Consider the following 25,199-nt stretch of genomic DNA (forward strand, 5'->3'; position numbering starts at 1 on the left):
AAAGCCAGCTATGGTGGACAGCTATTTGCTAATCTCCTCACCGTACCTCGTTCTTGCCTGTCCCACCATCGACCCCCAGCCCACGTCATCCCCCGGGCCTGGAATGCCCTCCCTCTGCCCATCTGCCAAGCTAGCTCTCTTCCTCCCTTCAAGGCCCTACTGAGAGCTCACCTACTCCAGGAGGCCTTCCCAGACTGAGCCCCTTCCTTCCTCTCCCCTCGTCCCCCTCTCCATCCCCCATCTTACCTCCTTCCCTTCCCCACAGCACCTGTATATATGTATATATGTTTGTATATATTTATTACTCTATTTATTTTACTTGTACATATCTATTCTATTTATTTTATTTTGTTAGTATGTTTGGTTTTGTTCTCTGTCTCCCCCTTTTAGACTGTGAGCCCACTGTTGGGTAGGGACTGTCTCTATATGTTGCCAACTTGTACTTCCCAAGCACTTAGTACAGTGCTCTGCACACAGTAAGCGCTCAATAAATATGATTGATGATGATGATGATGACAGCAAAGACCATAGTAGCCTTCCAGGTCATGGCACCTTAGCACAGCAGTGGCACTCTGCTGTGGTTACTTTGGCCATACACATGTTGTACATGTAAAACACCCTCGCCTGCACTTCATAGTGTACTGCACCCCTCCCCATCTAATTCCTGTACCAGCAGGAGCGTGGCTAGCAGGGAAGAGAAGCAGTGTGACCTAGTGGCTAGATCACAGGCCCAGGAGTCAGAAGGACCTGAGTTCTAGTCCCGTCTCCACCACTTGTCTACCGTGTGACCTGGGGCAAGTCACTTCACTTCCCTGTGCCTCAGTTGCCTGATCTGTAAATGAGGATTAAGACTGTGAGCCCCATGTGGGACCTGATTACCTTGTATCTATGTGGGACATGATTACCTTGTATCTACCCTAGTGCTTAGAGCAGTGCCTGGCACATAGTAAGCACTTAACAACTACCATAATGAAAAGACAGTAGGACTTGTGCTGGGAAACCACTAGGCCCTGAAATCAAGTCCTCTGCCCAGGTTTTCAGTCCTGTAGTCTCAGAACCAAGGCCTGGCTGTCATATTATATCCACCTCAGGCTTAGTACAGTGCCTGGCACATAGAAAGCACATAACAAATGCCACCATCATTAAATGCTTGCTATGATAAAAATTAATAAAAATAATAATAATTATGGTACTTAAGTGCTTACTATGTGCCAGGCACTGTTCTAAGTGCTGGGATAAATACAAGTCAGTCAGGTTGGACACAGTCCCTGTCCCACATGGAGCTCACACTCTTAATCCCCATTTTGCAGGTGAGGGAACTGAGGCCCAGGGAAGTGAAGTGACTTGCCCAAGGTCACACAGAAGACCTGTGGCAGTCAGGATTAGAACCTAGGTCCTTCTGGCTCCCAAGTCCTTGCTCTATCCACTATGCCATGCTGCTGCCTATGTGCCAAGTACTGTTCCAAGCACTGGGGTAGATACAAAGTAATCAGGTTGGATGCAGTCCCTGTCCCACGTGGGGCTCACAGTCTTAATCCTCATTTTACAGTTATGGTAGGGGAGGCACAGAGAAGTGAAGTAACTTGCCCAAGGTCATACAGCAGACAAGTGGCAGATCCAGGATTAAAACCCATGTCCTCTGACTCCTAAGCCCATGTTCTATCCATACTACTACTACTACTAATATGTATATATGTATATCAACTGTATATATGTATACCACCTGTATATATGTTTGTACATACTTATTACTCTATTTTACTTCTACATATTCTATTTATTTTATTTTGTTAATATGTTTTATTTTGTTCTCTGTCTCCCCCTTCTGGACTGTGAGCCCGCTGTTGGGTAGGGACCGTCTCTATATGTTGCCAACTTGTACTTCCCAAGCGCTTAGTACAGTGCTCTGCACACAGTAAGTGCTCAATAAATACAATTGAATGAATGAATGAATGAATTTGGTCAGTGGACTTGGTTGTCACCATTGTACTGTCATTCAGAGCAGTTCTAATCCAGCAACACAGGCTTCTGCCACCGGACATTTTCTTTTTCTTCTAGCCCTTGTAGTTCTTCTGTTTCCCTTTAGTTGTGCTCTGACAGGATCCTGTTGATGAGCCTCTAGCCAGCAGGTCTTTCTGGACCCAGGTGTCCCAAACTCCCAGAGATCTACAAATCACCAACAATTACAGCGCACCATGTTAGATGTTTTTGGGGCATGCAGCAGAAGCAGAGGCCGCAGCCCCTGCTCTCAAGTTGCAGAGAAACCAGTCAAAAACTGAAACTACAGGCTGATAATGTCAGGTCTACTTGTTAAGGGACATCCTTGACCTCTGATTACCTATATAAGATGCAAAGCTGGGAAATAAGCTAAAGATATTAAAAAGAGACTCTGGGTCTCAGAGTCTCTGCTGTGAAAGCCTTGCCCTGTTAAAATGGGATTTGTGTGCTGGCTAGGAAAGTGAAGCAGATGGCATAACCTAGGAGAAGCATATGTTTCAGTAGAGCTAGCGGTAGAAGGCACTGGGCCTAACAAACCTGCCCAAAGCTCTTCTAGACCATAAGCTCATTGAGGGCGGGGGCTTTGTCTACCAACTCTGTTGGACTGTACTCTCCCAAGCTCTCTGCACATAGCAAGTGCTCATTGAATGTCATTATCGGTTGAGCTATGCATCTTAGGGAGTTTACTGGGCAGGTTCTAGAGCCAGGCAGGGTTGGTAGCCCTGGGAGGTTGCTGGCTGGCCCTGAGCTCCAGGAGTTCCTCCATGAGTTCTCCCATCTCTCCAGTTAAGTAATTAGGAGGGAAAGAAGCCAAGCACCTGAGGCCCTGGTTGGGGTAAGAGCCATCTGGGCCATTGGCTGCTGCTCTTTGGGTTTGAGTTCTGCCAACTCTACCTCCCAGGGGATAGAAAAAGCCTGAGGGCAGGCTGGCCGGTTGGGTTACTTAGGGCAGGCAGTACAAACTTAGTGCTATGAGACACTTCCCTGACTGGAGCTGGAAGTCTAATAGATGATACCCGCCGGGGAGGAGTGTAATCCTCCTTGTCAAATGAGAGCTCCTCTCCAGCAGGAGCAGAAGCAGTAAGAGTTTAGAGGCAGTAACCAGCCTTCAAATTGCACATGTCCTTGTTTCTCTTCTCTCTGTAACGGAGAGGGAGACGCAGACCGTTCAGATTCCTGGAGCCCTTCCAGGGCCTTTGCTATCAGTGTTTCTAATACCGATAAATGATATGTAAAAATAGGGGGAGGGGAGAACATTTTTCTCTGGTGAGAGTTTAAAAAAACCCACTTTCCCACATGCTACAAATATGGGACTCCCAAAATCTGAAAGCTACCCTAAATAAGTGAACAGTGAGCCTGTGGACTCTGCTTATTCTAGGCCAGCTACCCTTTAACAGTTTTGACGAAAATTTGCCCTTAGTTTTTGGCACCTTCCCCTTCCTAGCTCACCCAGCCAACCTCTCTGGACTCACAAAGCATCTCAAAGCAGCAACCTTTCAGTCAGAAGGCCAGAATACCCTCCCTGCACCTTGGGCACTGAGCCCCAAGGGTATTTCAGGTGGGCCCCAAAGTAGAGACTATCCAGAGCATCAAAGACCTTCTCATTGTTAAGTGATTAAATGCTAAAATGCATTTTAAGCTATTAAAAGCTATATTATTGAGTGCTAGGTGAAGTGAGGCCTGTGGGGATGATTTGCAGTATGCTGGTGAAGAAGGAATCTTGGGAGATTTGCAGGGGATATTAGTGACAAAATCCATTTCACTCCGTCTGTCATTGAAAGAGTGAGCCAGAAAAATTGATTCCCTTCACCCCCTCACCCTTGTAATTTGATCCCCGTGCCACCCCAGCATTTCTTGTAATATGTTTTCCATAGTTTAAAGCAAAGCAGCATGGCCTAGTGGACAGAGCACAGGCCTGGGAGTCAGAAGGACATGTGTTCTAATCCTGGCTCTGCCACTTGTCTGCTGAGTGACCCTGGGCAAGTCACCAAACTTCTCTGTGCCTCAGTTATCTGTAAAATGGGGATTAAGATTGTGAGCCCCATATAGGACAGGGACTCTGTCCAATCTGATTTGCTAGTATCCACCCCACTGCTTAGTAGAGTGCCTGGCACATAGTAAACACTTAACAAATATCACAATTATTATTATTATTTGTTCTGTAAGATGGTGGAATTTACAGGGAACATTTTTTCTGAGCCTGGTCTGTAGGTCGCTGCACAGTTAGCAATCCCCTTTCAGCGAGGTGAGGTTTGGCTGACATACCAATTCCCCTGTTGCCTGGAGAGGTGCCTTCACAGTTCTGCAGTGGAGATGGCTCAGCATACAAACAAAGAGGTCTTCCTTTAGCCACTCATCTCTGCTTTGGGAGTAAATCTGACAGGGAATTGGGGAAATTATTGTGTTTTTTGTAGCAGGGGAGCAAGGTGTTGAACCTCAGAGACAGCGAGGCAGATATTAACTTGTCCGATAACCTGGTTCCACAGGTGCATATTCAGCGAGGGCTGCTGTGGAACAGAGGAGACATTTTGGGAATGAAGGGGTGGGAAGCAGAGGCAGAGTTGGAACATTAAATAAATAAATGACTGTGCATGCTCTGGAGAACTTAGAGGAAAAAATAACATCAACAAGAGGGCAAAGGAAAGGTTAAAATCAGCATTTTAGCCTCCTGACCTCCAGCAGGAAATATCTGTGGGAAGAATTTTAAAAAACAAAGATGTCATGTCCTGAGAGGGTGCAAAATACCTTTTTCACCCCCACCCCCTCCCGTGAAAGTCTGGGTCTGCCTCCGCTGTCCTGGCATTCTCTCCCATACAGGCACATGAAAGGTTAGGCACATTACATGAAAGGAGATTGAATGTGAAAAAACAACAAACACTTTAAACTTTTCCACTCGGCCTCCTTGGCTCTTGTCAGACAGAGAGATTGCTGGTTACAGGCATCCTGGATTGTCAGCCTATTCTCAGATGTAACCCAGTCGAACCAAGGAACTGAGTAGCTTGTACACAAAAGGCAACACTAGCCCTGGTTGGATACCGCTGGTACCGATAGAAGCTGCATGATGGAGAAGGGGGTTGCGATTGTTTTTCTTCTTGGCAAGAGGAGAAGGAGGTGATTGAAATAATTGAACACACAGCACAGGGTGTCCAAAAGAGCCTTTGAAACCCTAGTACTGTTTGCACCAGATACGTGAAAACACTTCAAGGGCGTGGCTCAAAGAAGAGACCCTTGAGAGAGAAATACTTATGCAGTTTACAAGCCTGGTCTGCATTGTTGGTCTGTCCAATCCCCACCCATAATGGATTTTGTTTTGGGGCGTCTCAGACTGATGCTGTAACCAAATACCTTTCCCCCTCCCCTGCCCCCGCCAGAATTTAGAGGTGGAAAGCCCACAATGAAATGCCGTCCTGGGTCATGCCAACTTCAGACATTCATTCATTCAATCGTATTTATTGAGCGCTTACTGCGTGCAGAGCACTGTACTAAGCACCTAAAAGTGTGTTGTCGTACGAACATTCATTAAGTTCACTACCATCATGTTGTATCCAAAATGCTGAGCAAAACCACACATTGTGGCCACACTGAATGTATCAGGGAGCACATCTATATGTTGCCAACTTGTACTTCCCAAGCGCTTAGTACAGTGCTCTGCACACAGTAAGCGCTCAATAAATACGATTGATTGATTGATCTAGGGAACATGTAGAGGTTGGTGCAACCCCTCTGAAGAGTATACCCAACACTCCCATTTTACAGAGTGTGGTTGCTGAAGGCTTAGCTTCTTGTGGTCGGAGACCTAGAAACCAAACTGTCTGGCCACACCCATTGAATGAATTGTGTTTGCCCTTCTCTTGCTCTTGAAGAATCATCATAATAATAATAACTGTGGTAGTTGTTGAGAGCTTACTATATGTCAAGTACTGTTCTAAGTACTGGGGTAGATACAAGTTAATCAGGTTGGACACAGTACCTGTTCCACATGGGGCCCACAGTTTTAATCCCCATTTTACAAATGAGGTAACTGAGGCCCAGAGAAGTTAAGTGACTTGCCCAGAGTCCCACAGCAGACATGTGGTGGAAGTGGTACTGGAACCCAGGTCCTTCTGACTCCATGACCCGTGCTGTATCCACTAACCCACACTGCTACTCGTCATGGCCTCTTTCCACTTGTTGAAACTTTTGTCCCATTCAGCGGAGAGGTGTCTCTGAAGATGAGGAGCCAGCAAGCAGGAGGGTTTATGAGTGAGGAGGGGGTGTGTGCCAGCAGGTTGTTGTTGGGAAGTTGGCCCCAGCTTTGGTAAGCTTTTAATTCTCCCAGACCCACTCTCCTCTTTTCCTCAGAGACAAATCAGTTTCGAGGGAAGGATCAGGGCTAAGTCTTCTGCAGAGATCCGAAACGTGATGCATGCTGGCTGTGCAGTTGTGGAAAGCTCAGTTTGATAATGGGAAGGAATGTACCATTTGGCTGTGTAGGGGAAGGTTGGGGGTGGGGCTGGTTTGGCAAGCTTGGTGGGACTTTGGCTCCCCACATGTGCATGTGTCCGTTCAGTGAGCCAACAGTTTTCTGCAAAACTATTTGCAACGGTCTCGGAGGGACCATGCCACGCTAGGGTTGGGGATTGGGGGAAGGTCATTGATAATCAGGGGAGGCATCATGAAAGGAAGAACAAGACATGATGGTCTCTGAGGAAAGCAGTGTCCAGAAGCTTAAGGGTTGTGTTGATTGGTTGCTGCTATGGTAACAGTACAGCTTTTGCATCCAAACTGCTGATCATCTTGCACATTCCTTCTCTCTTCATCACCCAATAGCAAGGGAAGAAGGGCTTCAACCCCTCATGGGAGGCCTAGAGTTAAAAGCTGGGCAAGCAGAGCTAGCCCTGGGATTCTGGCTGTTTTCTCAGGGTGGTCAGGGAGCTCTGGGGGAAGCAGCTTAGTTGTCTGGAGACCTTCGTTCAAGTCCTGGCTCTGCCTATGACTTCCTGTATAACCCCCAAGCATGTCGCTTAGCAACTTTGCATGTCAGTTTCTCCAGCTCTTAAAAGAGGAGTAGGAGTAGGAGCATTTATGCCAGTTCTGTTGTACTCTTCCAAGTGCATAGTACAATGCTCTGCACATAGCAGGTGCTCAATAAATGCCATTGCTTGATTGTCAGTCCCAGCAAGCCTCCCAGAAATGATGAGAGAATGGTGGGAGAATGTAGGCAAAGTTCTTAAGCTGCTTTGACAGAAAAGGTGCTCATAAAATTGAGAGGTTGATGGTTTGCCTTGGGAGTTCTTGAACTCTTTCTTGGTTATGTTGTCACCTGGACCCTGAGTTGGAATTTTCTGCTTCTTTTAATTCCCCAAATGTGCAAATGCAAATCTGCAAGTTCCCCAGCCTTAGCTATGGCACCAAAACTCTTTAGTTCTCCCCGAAGACTCAGCTAATCCTCTCTATTCTAAAACTATTTCTGTTTCCCTTTAGGTTCGAAGGAGTCACTGTTTTCTTCGACCATCACAGCCAGTGAGGAAGCCATGACAGTATTAGAAGAAGTGGTCATGTACACCTTCCAGCAGTGTGTTTATTACATCTCCAAGGTAAAAACAATCTTGCTTCTCGGCTCAACAATCACTCAGTGATATTTACTGAGTGCTTACTGTGTGCAGAGCACTGTACTAAGCACTTGGGAGAGTACAGTGCAGTAGAATTGGTAGATATGATCCCTGCTCTCAAGGAGCTGTTTGTCAGAGTGGACTGGGACCCATCATCAACAGGCGTGGGACCTTCCTAACTGGGAGGGCTGATTGTCTCCTTGCCAGACCATACATGTCAGTCTAACCCTGGAGTCAGACTCTCTTTCCTCTCCAGTGAAATCTCATTCCTCACATTTTCTTGTTAGTGTGGAACGTCAGCAGTACTACTTGTTTATAACATGCTAATTGCATCAGGGATCCCCTGAGAGATGAGGAAAGAAAACGTAGTCTAGCCTCAGAACCCTCTCCCCTTCTCCTTCCCCACTACCCTCTTTGAGGTGTCATTCATTTGTTCCTCCTCTATTTTGTAATTTTCACAATGTGCCACCTAGCAGTAACAGTCCAGTGTGTGGACATATTTGGAAAAAAAAATGTTTGGAAGGTGAGAGAAAACAGCAAGAAATGGAGGCAGAATGTGAGAGAACATATTTGTTATTCCAGTTGTGAGTCAAGACCCTCTAGGTGACCTACATCCTCTCACCACTGTGGCATTTAGAAAAAGAGATTCCTGACATGTGTCCTTCCCCCATCCTGGACTGACCAGATTGGCTTCACTGAGGCCGCACTGTTTGCTTTGGAGATGGTGAGAGTTTTCTTTCCCTAATGATTGTTCCATGTGAAACAGAACTTAACAGGTGGAAGTGTCCAAGGAACCCTAGGCCAGGCACCCACTCTAGAGAAAAAGAGACGCTTTTAGTGTGTCTGAGTGCTGGGAGAATCACCAGATGTAACATTTTTGTTCATATGGTCTCCCCTCCTTTCAGACCCCAAAGCCCCTTTGACCCTGCAAAATTGCCACCCCGCAGGGTCAGGTCTGAGCCCTTGGAAAGGATGGTAAGGAGGCAGCTGGTGGTAGGGAGAAGTGTGATAAGTCAAGAAGGTTTCGTGATGTAATGTCACCTGGGGAAAAGTAGTCTGCGTAATGTTCTCTCCCGGCAGCAGCAGCCAAAGTCCGGGTGGGAACTCTGGCTTCTTGGGGTTTGCAAAGGTTGGGAATGGGGTTGAGTGTGGGTGATGATGGAGAAAAAGGGAGGAACAGAGGAACCTCTTGAAACAGCCACCTCTTTGCTCTGTCCAACCCATTCAAATTCTGGGATGTCAGAGTCTTTTTCCATTGCTCCCAATTTCCTCCACTGCCTAGAGACTGTCCATTGACTCGCTGGCTCCTGGCAAGTATTTTGCTGGGGTGACTGGGATAATAAGATTTTGTAGCTCTGTAGCATGTTATTCCCCTGAGACCTAGTCTGATGGACCAGCAGGGTTAAAGTACCAGAATTGAGAGTCTTTGCCATGCCGTGCACCTATTAGCAGTACCACTCTTCCCCCTTTTCCCTGCCCCCATAGTCACTAGTATACCACATATCAACAACCTTCCAGGGTGCTAGATAAAGTGGTCTTCTCAGAGATAAGCAGCTTGGCCTAGAGGAAAGAGCACAGGCCTGGAAATCAGAGGACCTGGGTTCTAATCCTGGCCCCACCACTTGTCTGCTGCAAGACTTTGGGCAGGTCACTTTACTTCTCTAGGCCTCAGTTACCTCATCTATCAAATAGGGATTAAGACTATGAGCTCCACATGGAAGGGGGACTGTGTCCCACCTGATTATCTTGTATCTACCCCAACGCTTGGTACACAGTAAGAGCTTAACAAATGCCATTGAAAAAAAAAAAAGCAGGACACAAGCCCTTGCAGACTTGGGAAGTCAGGGCCAGGTGAATATCGGACCAGTTTCAACAGAAAAGCCAAAGCCTGAGGTGTGTTGCCCTATCTGGACAGGCTCCCTCATTGTCTGGGACAGTCGAACCAGCAGCCACTTTTGTCACCATCCACATTCGATTCCAGAGATTCTGTTAGCATAGGGCATAGAAGGACAGGAGAGTCAGGTATGATGCCATGCAGAGCATGCTACAGAAAAGGAGATGAAGACGCCCTCTTCCTATTTCTTCACCCCTCAACCCCACTACCCGCATCCCTGTAGGAAAGGAGGCAACCCCAATGAAAAGCCCCCACCTTGGCGTGGGTTCAGGAACCATTAGGAAATCAGGACTGGCTGAAGAGCAACAGGCTCCATATGAAGAGCCGTTAACATCAACAGGCCTCAGCCTGTTCAGTTTTCCCTTTGGACTGCCCTCTCGTGAATGTGGGAGCCACCCAGGGTGAGTGACGACACTGGATTTCAAAGGCCCAGGGCTCTAGCAGAGGACTAGCTCCATCCAGAGGAATTTGCCAAGGCAAATGTGCTTCTCTTTCGAGAGAAACAGAAGAAAATGATGAGATCCTGATGTTGCATTAGGTTGAAGGGGCACTTCCTGGCCCTGGGGAGAGCTGCAAGTCAATAGCTAAAACAGCACTAGGCCCTGCAAACAACAAGCACACCAGCACAGAAAGGGGCTTTAGGTGTGTTTGCAAGGCATGACCAAGACAGTCCTGTGTTGACCTCTTCAGCTACCTGTGCATCCAGAAGTAAACTGCATGGTCAGTGGCATCATCTTCAAATACGATGGGTAATCATTTAATAAATCAGTGGTATTTATGAGCGCTTACTGTGTTCAGAGCACTGTATTAAAGGCTTGGGCGAGTACAACAGAGTTGGTAGACATGGTCCCTGCACACAAAGAGGCTGCAGTCTAGAGAGGGAGACAGGCATTAAAAACATTACAGATACATACAGCAGTGCTGTGAGGCTGAGGATGGGGTCAATGTAAATTGCTTACAGGGTACAAATCCAAGTGCAACGGTGACACAGAAGGGAATGGGAGTAGGGGAAATGAGGGCTGAGTTGGGGAAGATCTCTTGGATGAGATGAGATTTTAAGTTGGGTTTAAAAGTGGGGAGAGTGATGGTCTGGCGGATAGGAAGCGGGAGGGAATTGCAAGCTCAAGGGAGGATGTGGGTGAGGGGTCGATGGCAGTAGCCATTCTAGGTGCCGTCGGTCAGCAGCTTGACTGCCCAATCTTGGGGAAGGACAAAGGGGCATCCCTCCCCCAAAGCCTCCTCCTGGGGGTCTCTCTGGGCAGAGAAATTCCAGGCTTTCCTTGCCCTCCAAACAGGTTGAACCTGACAGAGTTGACCCGGAGAAGACTTGTTTCCAGGAAAACAGAACTTATAAACTCGTCCGTGACTTGCTTTTTCCTTCTTAATTCCAGATGAAGCGCCCCGCCCTTCTTGCTTCCACTCTCCAAGGGCCTGTGGCTCTAGGCTCAGACAACTCCTTCCTAACCAGCTCCTTTTACAGTGCTGTTCAGGCCCTGCTTTTCAGTCTACCATTTATTCCCATTACTGATAGATCACACCTCTTCTTCTGATTGATAGCTTCTTGAAAAGTGTCTGATGGATGGAATCTGGAGGTGGCTTTTGGCTCATGTGCCCAAGGAGAGGGCATATCGCTGGTTTTGATTTTTTTTCTGCTTGGTAATACCGAGTTTTTCTTTTCATTTTCCACTTGTAGCTAGTTGGTTTAAAGTTTAGGGATAAATAAAGACATAGGTTTATCTGGGTCTATCTTTATAGAACCTCAAAGGCCAGATATGTCCTACACCTGGTCCCAGGTGTCAACTCCATGGGAGCTTGCGGGGATGGGAGGGAGGGAGCAGGGGGACAGTGACATTGAGGGCTTGGTACTGAAGAGACAGAGACACATGTTTCTCCCACCATCCCCAATTTTTTAGGCAGGGTGGCCTAGCTTGTCTCTACCCTTGGAGTCTGAAGGGGATCAAAGGGGAGGTGCCAAGATGGCAGCTCCAGCTCTTGCCCCTTCCTAGCAGGATCTGACCCCTGGCCTAATCCTGAAGGGCCTCTGTCATCCTTTCCAGACTCTGGGGCTGGGCCAGGGGATCCTTCGGCCCCAGCCCCCAAACCTCCCAAGACAACCTATCTGGAGCCGATGTGGAGCTCAGTCTCATGAGTCTGCATGGTCCCCGTGCCCCAGCTGGGCCCAGGTGACACTGTCAACAGCCAAGCAACAGAGATGCTGGGGCTGGACCAGGAAGGTGGGCAGCTCAGAGACCATCTGATCTTGCATGATTTAAAGAGCCTTCCCAGCCCCTCTTCAGTACATCTGCATGGGTTCCAGGATGGGAGGAACTTCTGACCTAGTCCTGGAGCCTGGTATGAGTGGGATGTGGAGGAGGAGGAAGAGGCGGAGACGACAGAGATGGAGGAGGAGTTGACAACTTCTTTCTGTGAAGGAGAAGAGGTTCATTCATTCAGTAGTACTTATTGAATGCCTACTGTGAGCTGAGAAGTGAACTAATTCATACATTCATTCAATCGTATTTATGGAGCACTTACTGTGTGCAGAGCACTGTACTAAGCGCTTGGGAAGTACAAGTTGGCAACGTATAGAGATGGTCCCTACCCAACAACGGGCTCACAGTCTAGAAGGGGGAGACAGACAACAAAATAAAACATATGAACAGGTGTCAGGTCATCAGAATTAATAAAAATAAAGCTAGATGCACATTATTAACCAAATAAATAGAATAGTAAATATGTACAAGTAAAATAAATAGAGTAATAGATCTGTACAAACATATATACAGGTGCTGTGGGGAGGGGAAGGAGGTAGGGCGGGGGGATGGGGAGGAGGAGAGGAAAAAGGGGGCTCACTCTGGGAAGGCCTCCTGGAGGAGGTGAGCTCTCAGTAGGGCTTTGAAGGGAGGAAGAGAGCTAGCTTGGCAGATGTGCGGAGGGAGGGCATTCCAGGCCCGGGGGAGGACGTGGGCCGGGGGTCGACAGCGGGACAGGCGAGAACGAGGCACAGTGAGGAGGTTAGCGGCAGGGGAGCGGAGGGTGCGGGCTGGGCTATAGAAGGAGAGAAGGGAGGTGAGGTAGGAGGGGGCGAGGTGATGGAGAGCCTTGAAGCAGAGAGTGAGGAGTTTTTACTTGATGCATAGGGTGACTGGCAGCCACTGGAGATTTTTGAGGAGGGGAGTAACATGCCCAGAGCGTTTCTGCACAAAGATCCAAGCAGCAGCATGAAGTATAGACTGAAGTGGGGAGAGACAGGAGGATGGGAGATCAGAGAGGAGGCTGATGTAGTAACCCAGTCGGGATAGGATGAGAGATTGAACCAGCAAAGTAGCAGTTTGGATGGAGAGGAAAGGGTGGATCTTGGCGATGTTGCGGAGGTGAGACCAGCAGGTTTGGGTGACGGACTGGATGTGAGGGGTGAACGAGAGAGCAGAGTCGAGGATGACACCAAGGTTGCGAGCTTGTGAGATGGGAAGGATGGTAGTGCTGTATACAGTGATGGGAAAGTCAGGGAGAGGGCAGGGTTTGGGAGGGAAGATAAGGAGTTCAGTCTTGGACATATTGAGTTTTAGATGGCAGGCAGACATCTAGATGGAGATGTCCTGAAGGCAGGAGGATATCCAAGCCTGAAAGGAGGGAGATAGAACAGGGGCAGAGATGTAGATTTGGGTGTCATCAGTGTAGAGATGATAGTTGAAGCCGTGAGAGTGAATGAGTTCACCAAGAGAGTGAGTGTAGATAGAGTACAGAAGGGGACCAAGAACTGACCCTTGAGGAACTCCTACAGTAAGGGGATGGGAGTGGAAGGAGGAGCCCGCAAAGGAGACTGAGAATGAATGGCCGGAGAAATAAGAGGAGAACCAGGAGAGGATGGAGCCTGTGAAGCCAAGGTTGAATAGCATGTTGAGGAGAAGGTGGTGGTCCACAGTGTCGAAGGCAGCTGAGATGTTGAGGAGGATTAGGATAGAGTAGGAGCCATTGGATTTGGCAAAAAGGAGGTCATTGATGACCTTTGAGAGGGCAGTTTCGGTTAAATGTAGGGGATGGAAGCCAGATTGGAGGGGGTTGAGGAGAGGGTTGGTGTTGAGGAATTCGAGGCAGCGGGTGTAGACGACTCGTTCAAGTAGTTTGGAAAGGAATGCCAACTTGTACTTCCCAAGAGCTTAGTACAGTGCTCTGCACACAGTAAGCGCTCAATAAATACAATTGATTGAATGGTAGGAGGGAGATAGGGCGATAACTAGAAGGGGAGGTGGGGTCAAGAGAGGGTTTCTTTAGGATGGGGGAGACGTGGGCATGTTTGAAGGTGGTAGGCTTCCCTCTCCACCACTTCCTTCTTCTCCTTCTTCCCTCTCTGCCCTCTCCTTGCTCTTCCCTGAACACCCCACTCCCCTAGTGCTCAGCCTCACATTTCTCCCTGCACTCAGTTTCCTGGAGCTCTGCTGCAGTATTTGTTTTTTCTACCTTTACGAAGGCCCCCTCATTTCTGTCTTGCAGGCTTGACTCTAGCCAACTCTTCTCCCTTCCAATCTGAGTTACTGAGCTATGGCCATCTCCCCAGAGAAGCCAAGGGGGGGATTCCATATGGTGGCTGCTCCGACCATGATTTCTCTAACCTTGATTGGATGTTGGGTGAGGGAGGCACCTGGATTGTGAGCAGCAAAGGGTTAAATCTGCTTTGGAAATAGCTACCCACTTGTTCATCAGGAACAGGTGTTGCATATGCTGGGTATAAATTTAAAAAATTCCTGGTGACTCCATACTTCTAGTGCCCCACACGTGGTGGGGAGGGATCGAGTAGGGACTGCAAAAGTGCTGGCTGGTTAATTACAGGGCTTTCTTACAAGACTGAATTATTTGTGTGTGTGTGTGGGGGGGGGGGGGGTATTTGTTAAGCACTACTATGTGCCAAGCACCATACTAAGGGTTGGGGGAGATGCAAGCTAATCATGTTGGACACAATCCCTGTCCCATGTGGGGCTCATATTATTAATCCCCATTGCACAAATGAGATAATTTAGGCACAGAGAACCTAAGTGACTTGCCCAAGGTCACACAGCAGGTATGTGGCGGAGCCTGGGTTAGAACCCAGGTCCTTCTGATTCCCAGGCCCGTGCTTCTTCTCATTAATCTCAGAAAAATCCACTCCAAACAGTATTAAAACTAGTGATGGAAAATCCCTTAGGCGCTGTGACTTCTTTCCCTCTAAAGGCATTCAGGATGAAAACAAGCTACTTAGTCCCTATGTCCCTGTGACAGCTGGAGCGGGTGGGTTGTTGGAGGTGAAGGGGATATTTCTCAGGTGCTTTTTTTGGCATTCCCCCAGACAAAGAACCAGATCTGAGCTCTTCTGAGATTCTGGCTACTTTACTCATCCCCCTTCCCTTTCTCTGGGACAGGATGGCTCCTACATTCTATTCTTGAGACAGTTGAAACTTGTTCTTTGGGCTTTCCTCTTCCCCGTCCTTCCTCTTCTGTAGTCCCTGTACGTCTCCCTGCCTGTCCTGCTGGAGTGTAACCCTTTCCATCCAGAGGGCCGAGAAGGCTGGTGTTCAGCCCCTCAGCTGCCCGAAGAGATCCATCGCATCGTGTCCATCTACCAGGCCACTCTGGACCTTCTACGGCAGTACGAAGTCCACCCAGAGATCACCTCCCAGATGTTTGCCTACCTCTTCTTCTTTTCCAACACGCTGCTGTTCAACCAGATCTTGGACAAAGGTGGGCTGGGGTTACAGGGACCAGGAGCAAGGGATTCCTGGTCTTATCTCTTCCCAACCTTCCCTGGGGGGGCAAGGAGTGCCATTCATGGGTGTCCACTCCATGGGGACCTTCCCTATGGAGCTCTTTTGAGGTGGACTACCAGACTTTCACTATTGAAAGAGCCCAGGAGGAGACCCCAAGGCCATTTGGATTCAGCTCTCACCTGGTGGAAAAATAAACAATACCTAAAGGAAAGACCAAAGGGAAAGCTGTCCAACTGTAAGGGTTGGGGAGAGGCTGGAGAGTAGTACCAAGAGAAGTGTGGAGATTCACAAGGCTAGAGAAGATGGCTGTCTTTCTTGGTGGAGGGGAGGTGGTTCTACGCAGTCCATAGGGAGGCAGGACGTAGGCCAGAAGACCCCTTTATGGTCCCTTCCAGTCCCAGGATTATTATATTTCTTAAGGGCCTCGGATCCCAGAGAGGGTTTTGTGTTATCTGTCCTTACAGCATGCATAGAGGCATACACATTTGGTTTCTAGTCCTTTGGCTCAGCACTGGGGCTTACAGAGCAGTTCTGCCATCTTTAACTGACCACATTATTAATGTTTTGGTTGTTGGCAATAATCACGTGTCTAAGAATGGACTATTCAAGCAATGGTATTTGAGCGCCTACTGCGTACAGAGCACTGGACTAAGTGCTTGGGAGAGTACAATGCAAGTGGATAGATATGATCCCTTCCATCTCCCATTTGCTCTTCTGATTGAGGATCACTGAAAGGATATGGAGAAAGGCATGGACTCAGGGGAAAGCTTATGGAGACGTAGAAAAACATGCACTTTGGCCAAAGGAAAACATCTTATCATGGGTGACTGCTGAATTCTTGGGGAAATGTGAACTGCATTAATCAGTGGTATTTAGTGAAAACTTACTGTGAACAGACCATTGTACTAAGCACTTGGAAGAGTAAAATACAGCAGAGTTGGTAAACATGTCCATACTGCCAACGACCTTACAGGCTAGAGAGGTAGACATTAATTTAAATAATTGATAATATCTAATATATAGACATGTACATAAGTCCTGTGGGGTTGAGGGTGGGGTGAATACCAAATGCATAGAAGATGCTGAAAGGAAAGGGAGCAGGGGAGAAGAGGACTTAATTAAGGAAGACCACCCAGAGGAGATGTGACCTTAATATGGCTTTAGACTGTAAGCTTGTCATGGGCAGGGAATGTGTCCACCAACTCTTATAGTGTACTCTTCCAAGTACTTAGTAGAGTGCTTGGCACACAATAAGCACTCAATAGATATGATTGATTGATTGATTTGAAGATGGGGAGAGTGGTGGTCTAATGCAAAAATCACTGGTCAGGCCCCTTGGATGCAGAGGCAATGTCTTCTATTTCTGCTCTATACTTCCAAGCTCTTAGAACTGCATGTTGCAATCTGTGGGTGCTCAGCAAACACTGACGATTTCAGTGACTAAAAGGGAGAGATGCAGAGAGCGCCAACTTGGTCTTTGCACCCTGGGCTAGGGATCTGGGCTTTGCTTTAGCTGCTCCCTGTGCCATATTTCCCCTGAGCCTGAAGGCATAGTAAAGCTCGCTCTTTGAAGGCCTCCTTCACCGGGTTTGGTGGCCTGGAAGAACAGAGCCAATTGGGGAAAACCCAGAGAATCCAGCAGTGATGGGACTGGGCCTGGCTGAGCTCAACAGCATCCAGGAGGAGCCCAGTTGTGAGATGTTTGGAGGGGTGGCTCCAAGCTCCCCAGGAACACGTCTAAATGGCCCACAGCAGTAAAACCCTGATATTAAGACTGAGGGGAGGGACATGCTTTGAATGTCAGCCATACACTCTCTCCTGTAAACCTCACACCTCCAGCTATGAAATTCAGATGGGTTCTGGCAAAGGTGGGTGGAGGATCAATCAGTGGCATTTATTGACTGCTTACTGTGTGCAGGTCAGTGTACTAAGCACTTGGGACAATGCAACAGAGTTGGTAGACATGTCCCCTGACCACAAGGAGCTTGCAGTCTTGAGTTAGGGACTGACTTTAAAATGAATAACAGATACATATGGAAGTGCTGTGGGGCTGAGGATGAGGATCACATCTTAGGGCCTGGCATCATTGATGAGGCTCTCGGCATTGCCCTTCGTCCCTTTGCTCACAGGCAAAGGAGAAGTGAGATGAGATTAGGGTGGGAGAGAGGGGCCACAAACCAGGGCCGGAGTAGGCCTGTTTTATATTTTCTCCCCTGCCCCACCTTTCTCAACAAACCTGGTTCTTGCCTGCCTCCTCTCTCCGGGCCAGCAACTCACCGTCTCTCCTCGCTCATCCCCAGGGCCTGCCCTGAGCTGCTTCCACTGGCCGAAGGGGGTGCAGGTGTGCGCCCACCTGCGGCAGCTCCTGGAATGGGTGCAGCGAATGGGCTTTGGACCCCTGGCGGAACAATTCTTCAGGAAGCTCTCCTGCACTACCAACCTGCTGGCCACACCAAGTGCCCAGCTGGTGCAGGTAGGATGGGGACAGGAAAGGGGGAGAGGAGGACAGTGTACACAAAGATGACAGAGGGAGCTCCTTTAGCCCCGGAGAGACCAGAGGGAAAATGGGTCGAGGCACGAGTCCATGAGGTGGAACCCAAGTTGGGATACAGAGTGTGGAGGAGGGAGAAGGGAAGAGGTCTTCTGGATTCCGCCCAAAAGGGAAACACCACCACTCCACTTCTCCACGGGGTGGCACACAGGGAGCAAAGCGAATCACTCGGTGTACATTAGGAACTTGGTCTGGGTGCTAGTGGGTGAGCGGGGGAGGCTGGCCCGAGCCAGATTCACAGACCTCAACTGTTTTGGTAAATCCATTCCCAAACCAGATCGCTGGTGCTATTTCTCAGCCATTCTCAGCTCAGGTCTGTTTAGACCCACTTGGGTGGTCCATCTGACCCAAATTCCATCCAGAGCCCAGCCCACCTGTTCACCCTCCCCCAGGTGCTCAAATAACTAAGTAAACAAGATGGGCGCCCTTTACTGTCCCCTAGGGCAAGTAATTGGGCACATAGGCTCCATTCCCAACCCACCCCACCTCCTTCCCTCCCACCCCATCCTGGGCCCAAGCCTGCCCCCCAGAGACAGGCTTTGTCTGCCAGACCACAAAGAAGGGCAGATGGAAGGAAGCCCTGCTGGTCCGGCTTTGGCCTAAAGCCCCTTTTGAAGCCCCAACTCAGGAATTTGTCTCATCATTTAGATGTCCTGGTCATCCCTGCGGGCCGAATTCCCGGCCCTGAACCCTGCTCAGCTGCACCGGCTGTTGACTCAGTACCAGCTGGCATTTGACATGGGATCCATGAGCGCCTGGGAGCCTGGAGAGGAAGACAACCCGGCGGCCTTCAGAACAGGTGAGCATCAGCTTTGCCTGCGCTGGCTCCATCCAGAGGCCAGGCAGTGCAGCCTGGGCTCTTGTGATGTTGCCTCAAGGCCATCAGGGCATGGCTGGGTGTCAAGGGACCTGGCCTGTTATACTCCAGAACAGTCAGAGGGTGGGGGCAGTCACCTTCACCTCTTTAGGCCTCAGTATTCCCACCAGTAAAATGGAAATAATTGAATGAAATAATATCCCTTTGTCAGAACTACAGTGGGCTAATTGGCAATCTGCAAAGAATCTCATTCTTGGAGAACCCGGGAATTATTTGAAATAGTTTGAACATCTTTCTCAGATATCCAATTTGCCCCCATCCTGGCACATGTTTGGCATCTCTGGGGCCCAGGAATTTCCCTGAGCTGACAGTGCAAAAGGCCAATGTCAGCAGGTGACCTGTACTCTTCCAGGAGGTGGACTCAGTTCTGCTCCAGCCCAGGAGGCCCCCTCAGACACATTCTTCTCGGCCCAAAGTTGGAGCCCAACTGAACTATTGCCGAGGTCTGGATCCAACTCAGTTTTTTGAGGGTCCTAGAGGAAGCTTAAGCCAGAGCAGTTCACCCAGGGACCATCCAGGACAGGAACAACCTTCTTCTTTTTTTTTTCTTTGTTTTTGTTTTTTTTAAAAAAGGTATTTGTTAAGCATTTACTGTGAACTAAGTGCTGACGTAGATACAGGTTGATCAGGTTGGACAGTCCATGTCCTACATGGGGCTCACAGTCTTAATTCCCATTTTGCAGATGAGGTAACTGAGGCATAGAGTTGTAACTTGCCCAGAGTCACACAACAGACAACTGGAGGAGCCAGGATTAGAACTCAGGTCCTTCTGACTCCCAGGCTCATGCTTTATCCACTAGGCCACACTGCTTCTTTGACCTATCAGGGTCCAGGTAGGGCGGGAGAAACAGGGTGTGCCCATCCCCAGAGCTGTGTCACCTTGTGCTGTGCATGGTTTCAGGCTGAACCCATCCCTACCAATCCTGCAGGCCCTCTAGGCCTTTGGCCCAGCAGCCAAACCTGTGTCCCCATGGGGGAGGAGACTGCAGTGGGGAAAGACAAGAGGCACATGGTAACGTTGTCCTCTGCGGCTTCTCACAGAGGAAGTCCTGGAGTCATATGATAACCACCCGCCCATCGTCCTGCCAAGTGCAGGGTTCAAGGTAGACTTGGAGGTGGACTATCTGGATGACAACATCTACCGGCACCTCCTGTACATTCGCCACTTCCTGTGGAGCCTGCAGAGCAGAGATACAAACGCCAGCGGCCTCCCCGAGTTAGAGAGCCTGAAGGTAACCCTGCTAACGTCTTGTAGGGGAGACTGTTCCCTCTGGCCTTGTATGCCTCAGGGTGCCATCGGGGCTTCAGTGGGTCAAGGAGGCTGGAGAGGGGACCATAAGCAGGTGGCTGAGTGGCAAGGATAGCCTGACGTGGCTGCCCACAGGAGGTTACCCAGAGTGCTGGCTGCTGCAGGTGGCAGACCCCATGGTCTTCAGACCTGTGATGCTGAATAAACTACCTCCTGGGAAGGTCTCCTGAAGGCCACCTTGGGGTCATTTGGGAACCAAAATGGGAATCCTTCCAACAGAGGGTGGGAAGTCCCCTTGGTGGGGCAAGTGAAACTTCACTGGGGAGCAGCCATTCCCACTCTGCCCTCTTGCCCCAGGTACCTAACCAGTCCATTCTGACTGGTCCCTCTAACAAGGTCCTTAGCTGCTTAATCACTTTCCTCCTCACTCTTGACCTATTGGTTGGGGCCCCAGTCCTGGGGCAAGACTGACCTTTTGTTTATCTCCCCCTCCAGGGTCCACGCCTCATGGTGCCTGAAGGGAGCACAGAGGACTGGGGGTGCCTGGGCCCTGGGGACAGTGACCCACTGGATTTCAGACAAGTTGGTGGTAGGGAGGCCAGGAATGGAACTGGGACCTTCACCCTTGCTACTAACGGGCCCCCCCCGGCTCAGACCACCAGGGAGCCCCCGCTCCAAGAGAAGTTGAAGCTGCAGAGTGGCCTGGGCCGGAGCGGGCTCAGAGCAAGCTCCTTGCAGGCGGATTCCTCCTGTCTGCTCACTCCCCCCAACACACCGCTCAGCTTCGAGCCCAGGAGCCAGGACTCACCCCAGCCCAGTGGTGATTCTGGGAAAGCCCTTGTGGAGCTGAGAAGAAACGGCCTGAACGCCACCAAACCTGCAGCTCAAGAAGGTAATAATTGCCCCCATGATTTCCTCTCTCCAACCACCCCCTGCCAGCATGGTGCGCTGGGGTTCTCAAAAGGAGGGGGTCTGTTTGTTCTGGAGATGCAACAGCTGAGCCTCATAAAGGGCAAAGGACTTGGCCAAGGGTACACTACATCACTGGGGTAAGGAATAGCAGGACCACCAGATTGGTTCAATCTAGTGTAAATGTTCTCATCTGTAGTCAACTTTTGGAGCAATGAGCACTTAAAGACAACTTGGTTTCTGTGAGGGAGAATTGTGTTCCCCTAAGCTTCGGGAGTTCTTTAAAGGAGTATACAAGCATGTAGATAGTGGGCAAGCAGTGGACCCAAGCGAGTTTGATTTTGGAATGGCCTTTGACAAGGTTATACTTGGTATAACAAGGATATACTCTTGACCGAGTGAAGCGATGAATGAAAGTTCTGGTCCTCACTTGTTAAAAGGACCTAAAAGAGCTGGAGCTGGTCCAGGGAACAGCTACCAATATCTAACGGTGAGTGGTTAGTATTATACTGAGCACATGAGAGTATTGGAGAGGATGGGAAAGATTAGGATTCTTCAGTCTGCAAAGATAGAGGCTTAGAGGGACATGTTTGAAGTTAGGGCTATCAAGAAGGGTGGTAACAAGGTAAATACAGATCGCCAAATCTCCCACTAAAAAACAGTTCTCCAGGGCGTCCACTGAAGCTTGAGAGGGGAGAAAAAGTTCAAAACAAAAGGAAAAATTTTTTCACACAGCGGGTGAAAGCATATGGGATTTGTTACCACAAGAAGTTTTAAGGCCAAAAACAGCAGTAGCTTCAGAGCTTGGATGAATTCAAGGACAAAACATGTGCAAGAGGTTCCCAGAGGAGACACTGGGAGGTGGTAGGTGGTACAGCCTTAGCAAGAAGGGTACCATGGCACTGTTCCTCTAAGCCTCCTGTGGCCACTCTTGGCAACAAAACTAGGCTAGTTGGACTACTGAACTAATCTAAGATGACATTTCTTCTGCTTTCAAATTTGTCTGAGAGGGCAGTATACTCTGCACAAATGAAGTTATGCTCAATTAATACCATTAATTGATTGATTAAGACAAGTACGTTGTGAGTTGTGAGGAGAAGAAGAGCTGAGAGAGTCTGGCCAAGACAACCTAAGCAGGAGAGGAGCTGGGACAGAGGAGCCTTTATGAAGTTACTGTGGTGATGGAAAGGAAAGCCAGAATCTCCTAACACTTTTACTCTGCTCCTACCGGCCAAGTTGAGGCCGGGGCAGAGCAAGACACACATTTTCTGGTCATTCCTAAACCAGCTGGCTGCCCTGGGAAGCAGCCGGATCCCGAGAGGCAGGGCAAGAGCTTTATGGTTGTCCTCTCAGAGGAGTGATGGAGGGAAAAGCAAAGTGCAGATGGGATCTCTGTCAACACAAGCCAGAAAATCTAAAAATTAACTCAGGAAATCTACCCCTTAAAATACTGTTATTTTGAACTGAAATTACAGAATACTGAGGATTAGAAAGGAAAAATTTGGGATATTAAAATTTACATCCCTAAACTCATGGAAAGCTATTAAGGAGGGTAATGATCACATTGTCCCTCCAGGCATCCTTTGGGACCACCTGTAAAGACAGGAACCATCACTCTACTAAGAACTTGGGAGAGTATAGTAGTTAGTAGACATGATCCCTGACCTAAGGAGCTTACAGTCGAGGGGAGACAGATCCTAAAATAAATCAAGCAAGTTTAATGATAGGGGCTTAGGGGGTGAGGATTTAAGTGCACAGGTAGTGCAGTAAGGTGGGGAAATAGGGAGGGGAATTGAAAAAAAGTAATCAGAAAAGGCTTCCTGGAGGAGATCTGATAAAAGGGCTTTGTAAATGGGGAATGCAGTGATCAGCTGGGTGTGAGGGGATTGGATGTTTGAGGTGTCTGGGGTTAGCTGAGTAGAGATGAGGGTAGGAGGAAATGAGAGTTTAGAGGAATAAGGGGTGGGGCTGGTGAAGTACATTTGGGAGTCATCCATATAGAAATGGTAGTATGAAGCCAAGGAAGCATATAAGGATATGGATATATGGTCTAGGTAGACCACTGGTTTGACCCGGTAACACATTTGTGTCTTGAGTCGGCGTTTGGTTAGCCAATCTGTCAAGAGTATTTAAATTCACAGGTGATCCTAAAATCTCATTCTAGCCCTTGGGTTCAGATTTTTCCCTGACCATACCTTTCAACAGAACTGCTAGTATGTAGCAAAAATGGGGTGATTGGGGTTTTATTCTGGTGGAGTTCTAAGAAGCCAAGAAATGCCCAAAATATAGGCCTGAGGAGCCTGGATTATCCACCAAACTCATCCTCAGGACTTGTAGGTTTTTCAGAATTGTATGGTTAATTTGCAGGCCTCCACAGCCTGGGTAAGGGCCCTGTCCTTCATGAACAAATGTGTTGCTCCCTTTCATTTCCTGAGCCATTTTCTCTCCCACCCACAGGAGACTCTCCCACCCTGTTCGACTATCCTACCCCAGCTTCCTCCAGCCGTAGCTCAGCCACAGATGATTTCTGCTACGTCTTTGTGGTGGAGTTAGAGAAAGGACCCATTGGCCTGGGGATGGGCCTGATCGATGGGCTGGTGAGTGAATGTCTGGGCCCTGACCCCAGGGCCCCTATCCAGTGTGCATATTCCTTAATAGCCCTCAGAGCTTTTCGGGCCTGCTTGCTTGGTGAGGATGTAGCCTAGAGTCCCTGCAGCTATTCTGGAACTGGCATTTTGAGGTCAGAATTGTATGCATTTGGAAGATTGCTGGAGCAACTAGACAGGTGCAATTCCAATGATTCAGGAAAAATGGTGAGTCCTGGAGTCCCCTGCAACATGTTTGCTGGTGGTGTAGCACTGCCTTGGAAGTTGGAAGGAATCAAATGAGAACCTACCTCAGGGGAACTTTCTCCCAATAATGGAAAATGTTTATGATTATTATTGTTGTTAACAACAATAATAATAATAATGGTAGTAGTTAAGGGATTACTAGGTGATAAGCACCCTCCTAAGCCCTGGGGTAAATAGAAGATAATCAGGTCCCCCATGGGACTCAGGCTAAGTAGGAGGAAGAGCAGGCAGTGAATCCGCATTTTGCAGCTGAGGCCCAGAGAAGTTTAGTTATTTGCCCAAGGTCACAGAGCAAGTGGCAGTCAGAATTAGAATCCAGGCCCATGCTCTTTCTAATAGGCCACATTGCTAAAATGTATTGCATACCTGCTTAAAATTTGACTGCCCCTTCTATTCAGAGTAACCCAAACCTTCAGTTGTCTGGGCTTGGGAAGACTGAAAACTTTGACAGTCTTTCAGTACTCACCCTGAAAGGCCTGCGTTAATTTGATAGAGATGATTGATTTTATAGCAGCTTTTAGAGTGTAACAAGGATGGAAGAATGAAGCTGGAGCTGGTATTGGGAACTCAGTCACTACAGTAAGGAGTGGAGCTTAGAATTCATGTCCTGCTGGCCGGGTGGCCAAAGAGTCTACTGCAAACCAAAGTAGTGATTTTGGTTCCCTTTGGCAGCACACACCTCTCAACTCCCCTGGGATCTACATCAGGACTTTGATCCAGAACAGCCCTGCAGCATCTGATGGAAGGCTTTCTCTCGGAGACCGGATCCTCGCTGTCAATGGCACCAGTTTGATTGGTGCAGATTACCAGAGGTAGGAATTCTCTTTTCTAAAGCCATGGCTAAGCATGCAGCAGGACTAATGAGGTCATGAACAGTCTTCGCTGTAGTAGAAACACTTCTGTGTCCTAGCTCTCTCTCTGGGGTGGGAGGGAGGCTGCAAAGAAGAGCACTAAAAAGGCAAAAGGCAGGTCACTCTATCTTGACATTTCTCTGAATTGAGCTTATGCATGGCAGCTTGGTCACCTTCGTTTGGGAAATCTGTTAATATTTGGACAGTATGTCCTCCTTGCTCCTCGAACACAGAAGGGTGCAAGCTGGCCTGGATTCTGCAGGAATTCAAAGAGGGGGAAGATGGCATATCAATGCCCCTTTCTTAACTCCCCCCTTTTAAGTTTCTGCTTACCATACCAGACCTCCAGGTGCAAAGCTGGTGTCAGGGAGGTGAAAACATTGTCTCCAGCACTCACAGCTGAAGAAAAAGGTCAAAGGTTCTCTTCTCACATTAACACACCCCAGCTTGAAATCAGGACTTGGTTTAGATAGTTGATGGGACATGGGGATGAGTAGGAAAACCCTTTTCTGACAGTGTGGTAACTCACTCTTCTCTGCTAATCCCCAAGCTTCAACTCTCCAGCTCAGAATTTAGTGGACATTTCAAGGCCTGGTAGTAGTTATCCCAGTTTTTAAAAATATGTATTTTATCCTAACCATAGCCATCTCACTTTGCTCAAGCAACTGTTGTACCGGCCAAAAACC

General features: G+C 48.6%; 1 protein-coding gene across 5 annotated transcripts in view; it reads left to right on the plus strand.

Moving 5' to 3' along the window:
* Positions 1-25,199, plus strand: part of RADIL (Rap associating with DIL domain) — a 105,307-nt gene that overhangs the window by 75,117 nt on the left and 4,991 nt on the right. For all 5 annotated transcript variants that reach the window (XR_005455330.1, XM_038762388.1, XM_038762387.1 and 2 more), the window contains 8 exons: positions 7,462-7,574; positions 14,961-15,198; positions 17,525-17,697; positions 18,424-18,574; positions 19,694-19,884; positions 20,397-20,793; positions 23,268-23,407; positions 24,335-24,474. Coding sequence is in view for 4 of the 5 variants with exons in the window: in XM_038762388.1 (XP_038618316.1) it covers positions 7,462-7,574; positions 14,961-15,198; positions 17,525-17,697; positions 18,424-18,574; positions 19,694-19,884; positions 20,397-20,793; positions 23,268-23,407; positions 24,335-24,474 (1,543 nt within the window). In the remaining variant the exon portion in view is untranslated. The remainder of the gene's footprint in view (positions 1-7,461; positions 7,575-14,960; positions 15,199-17,524; positions 17,698-18,423; positions 18,575-19,693; positions 19,885-20,396; positions 20,794-23,267; positions 23,408-24,334; positions 24,475-25,199) is intronic.

Source organism: Tachyglossus aculeatus, chromosome 21 (genome assembly GCF_015852505.1).
Source record: "Tachyglossus aculeatus isolate mTacAcu1 chromosome 21, mTacAcu1.pri, whole genome shotgun sequence".
NCBI lineage: Eukaryota > Metazoa > Chordata > Mammalia > Monotremata > Tachyglossidae > Tachyglossus > Tachyglossus aculeatus.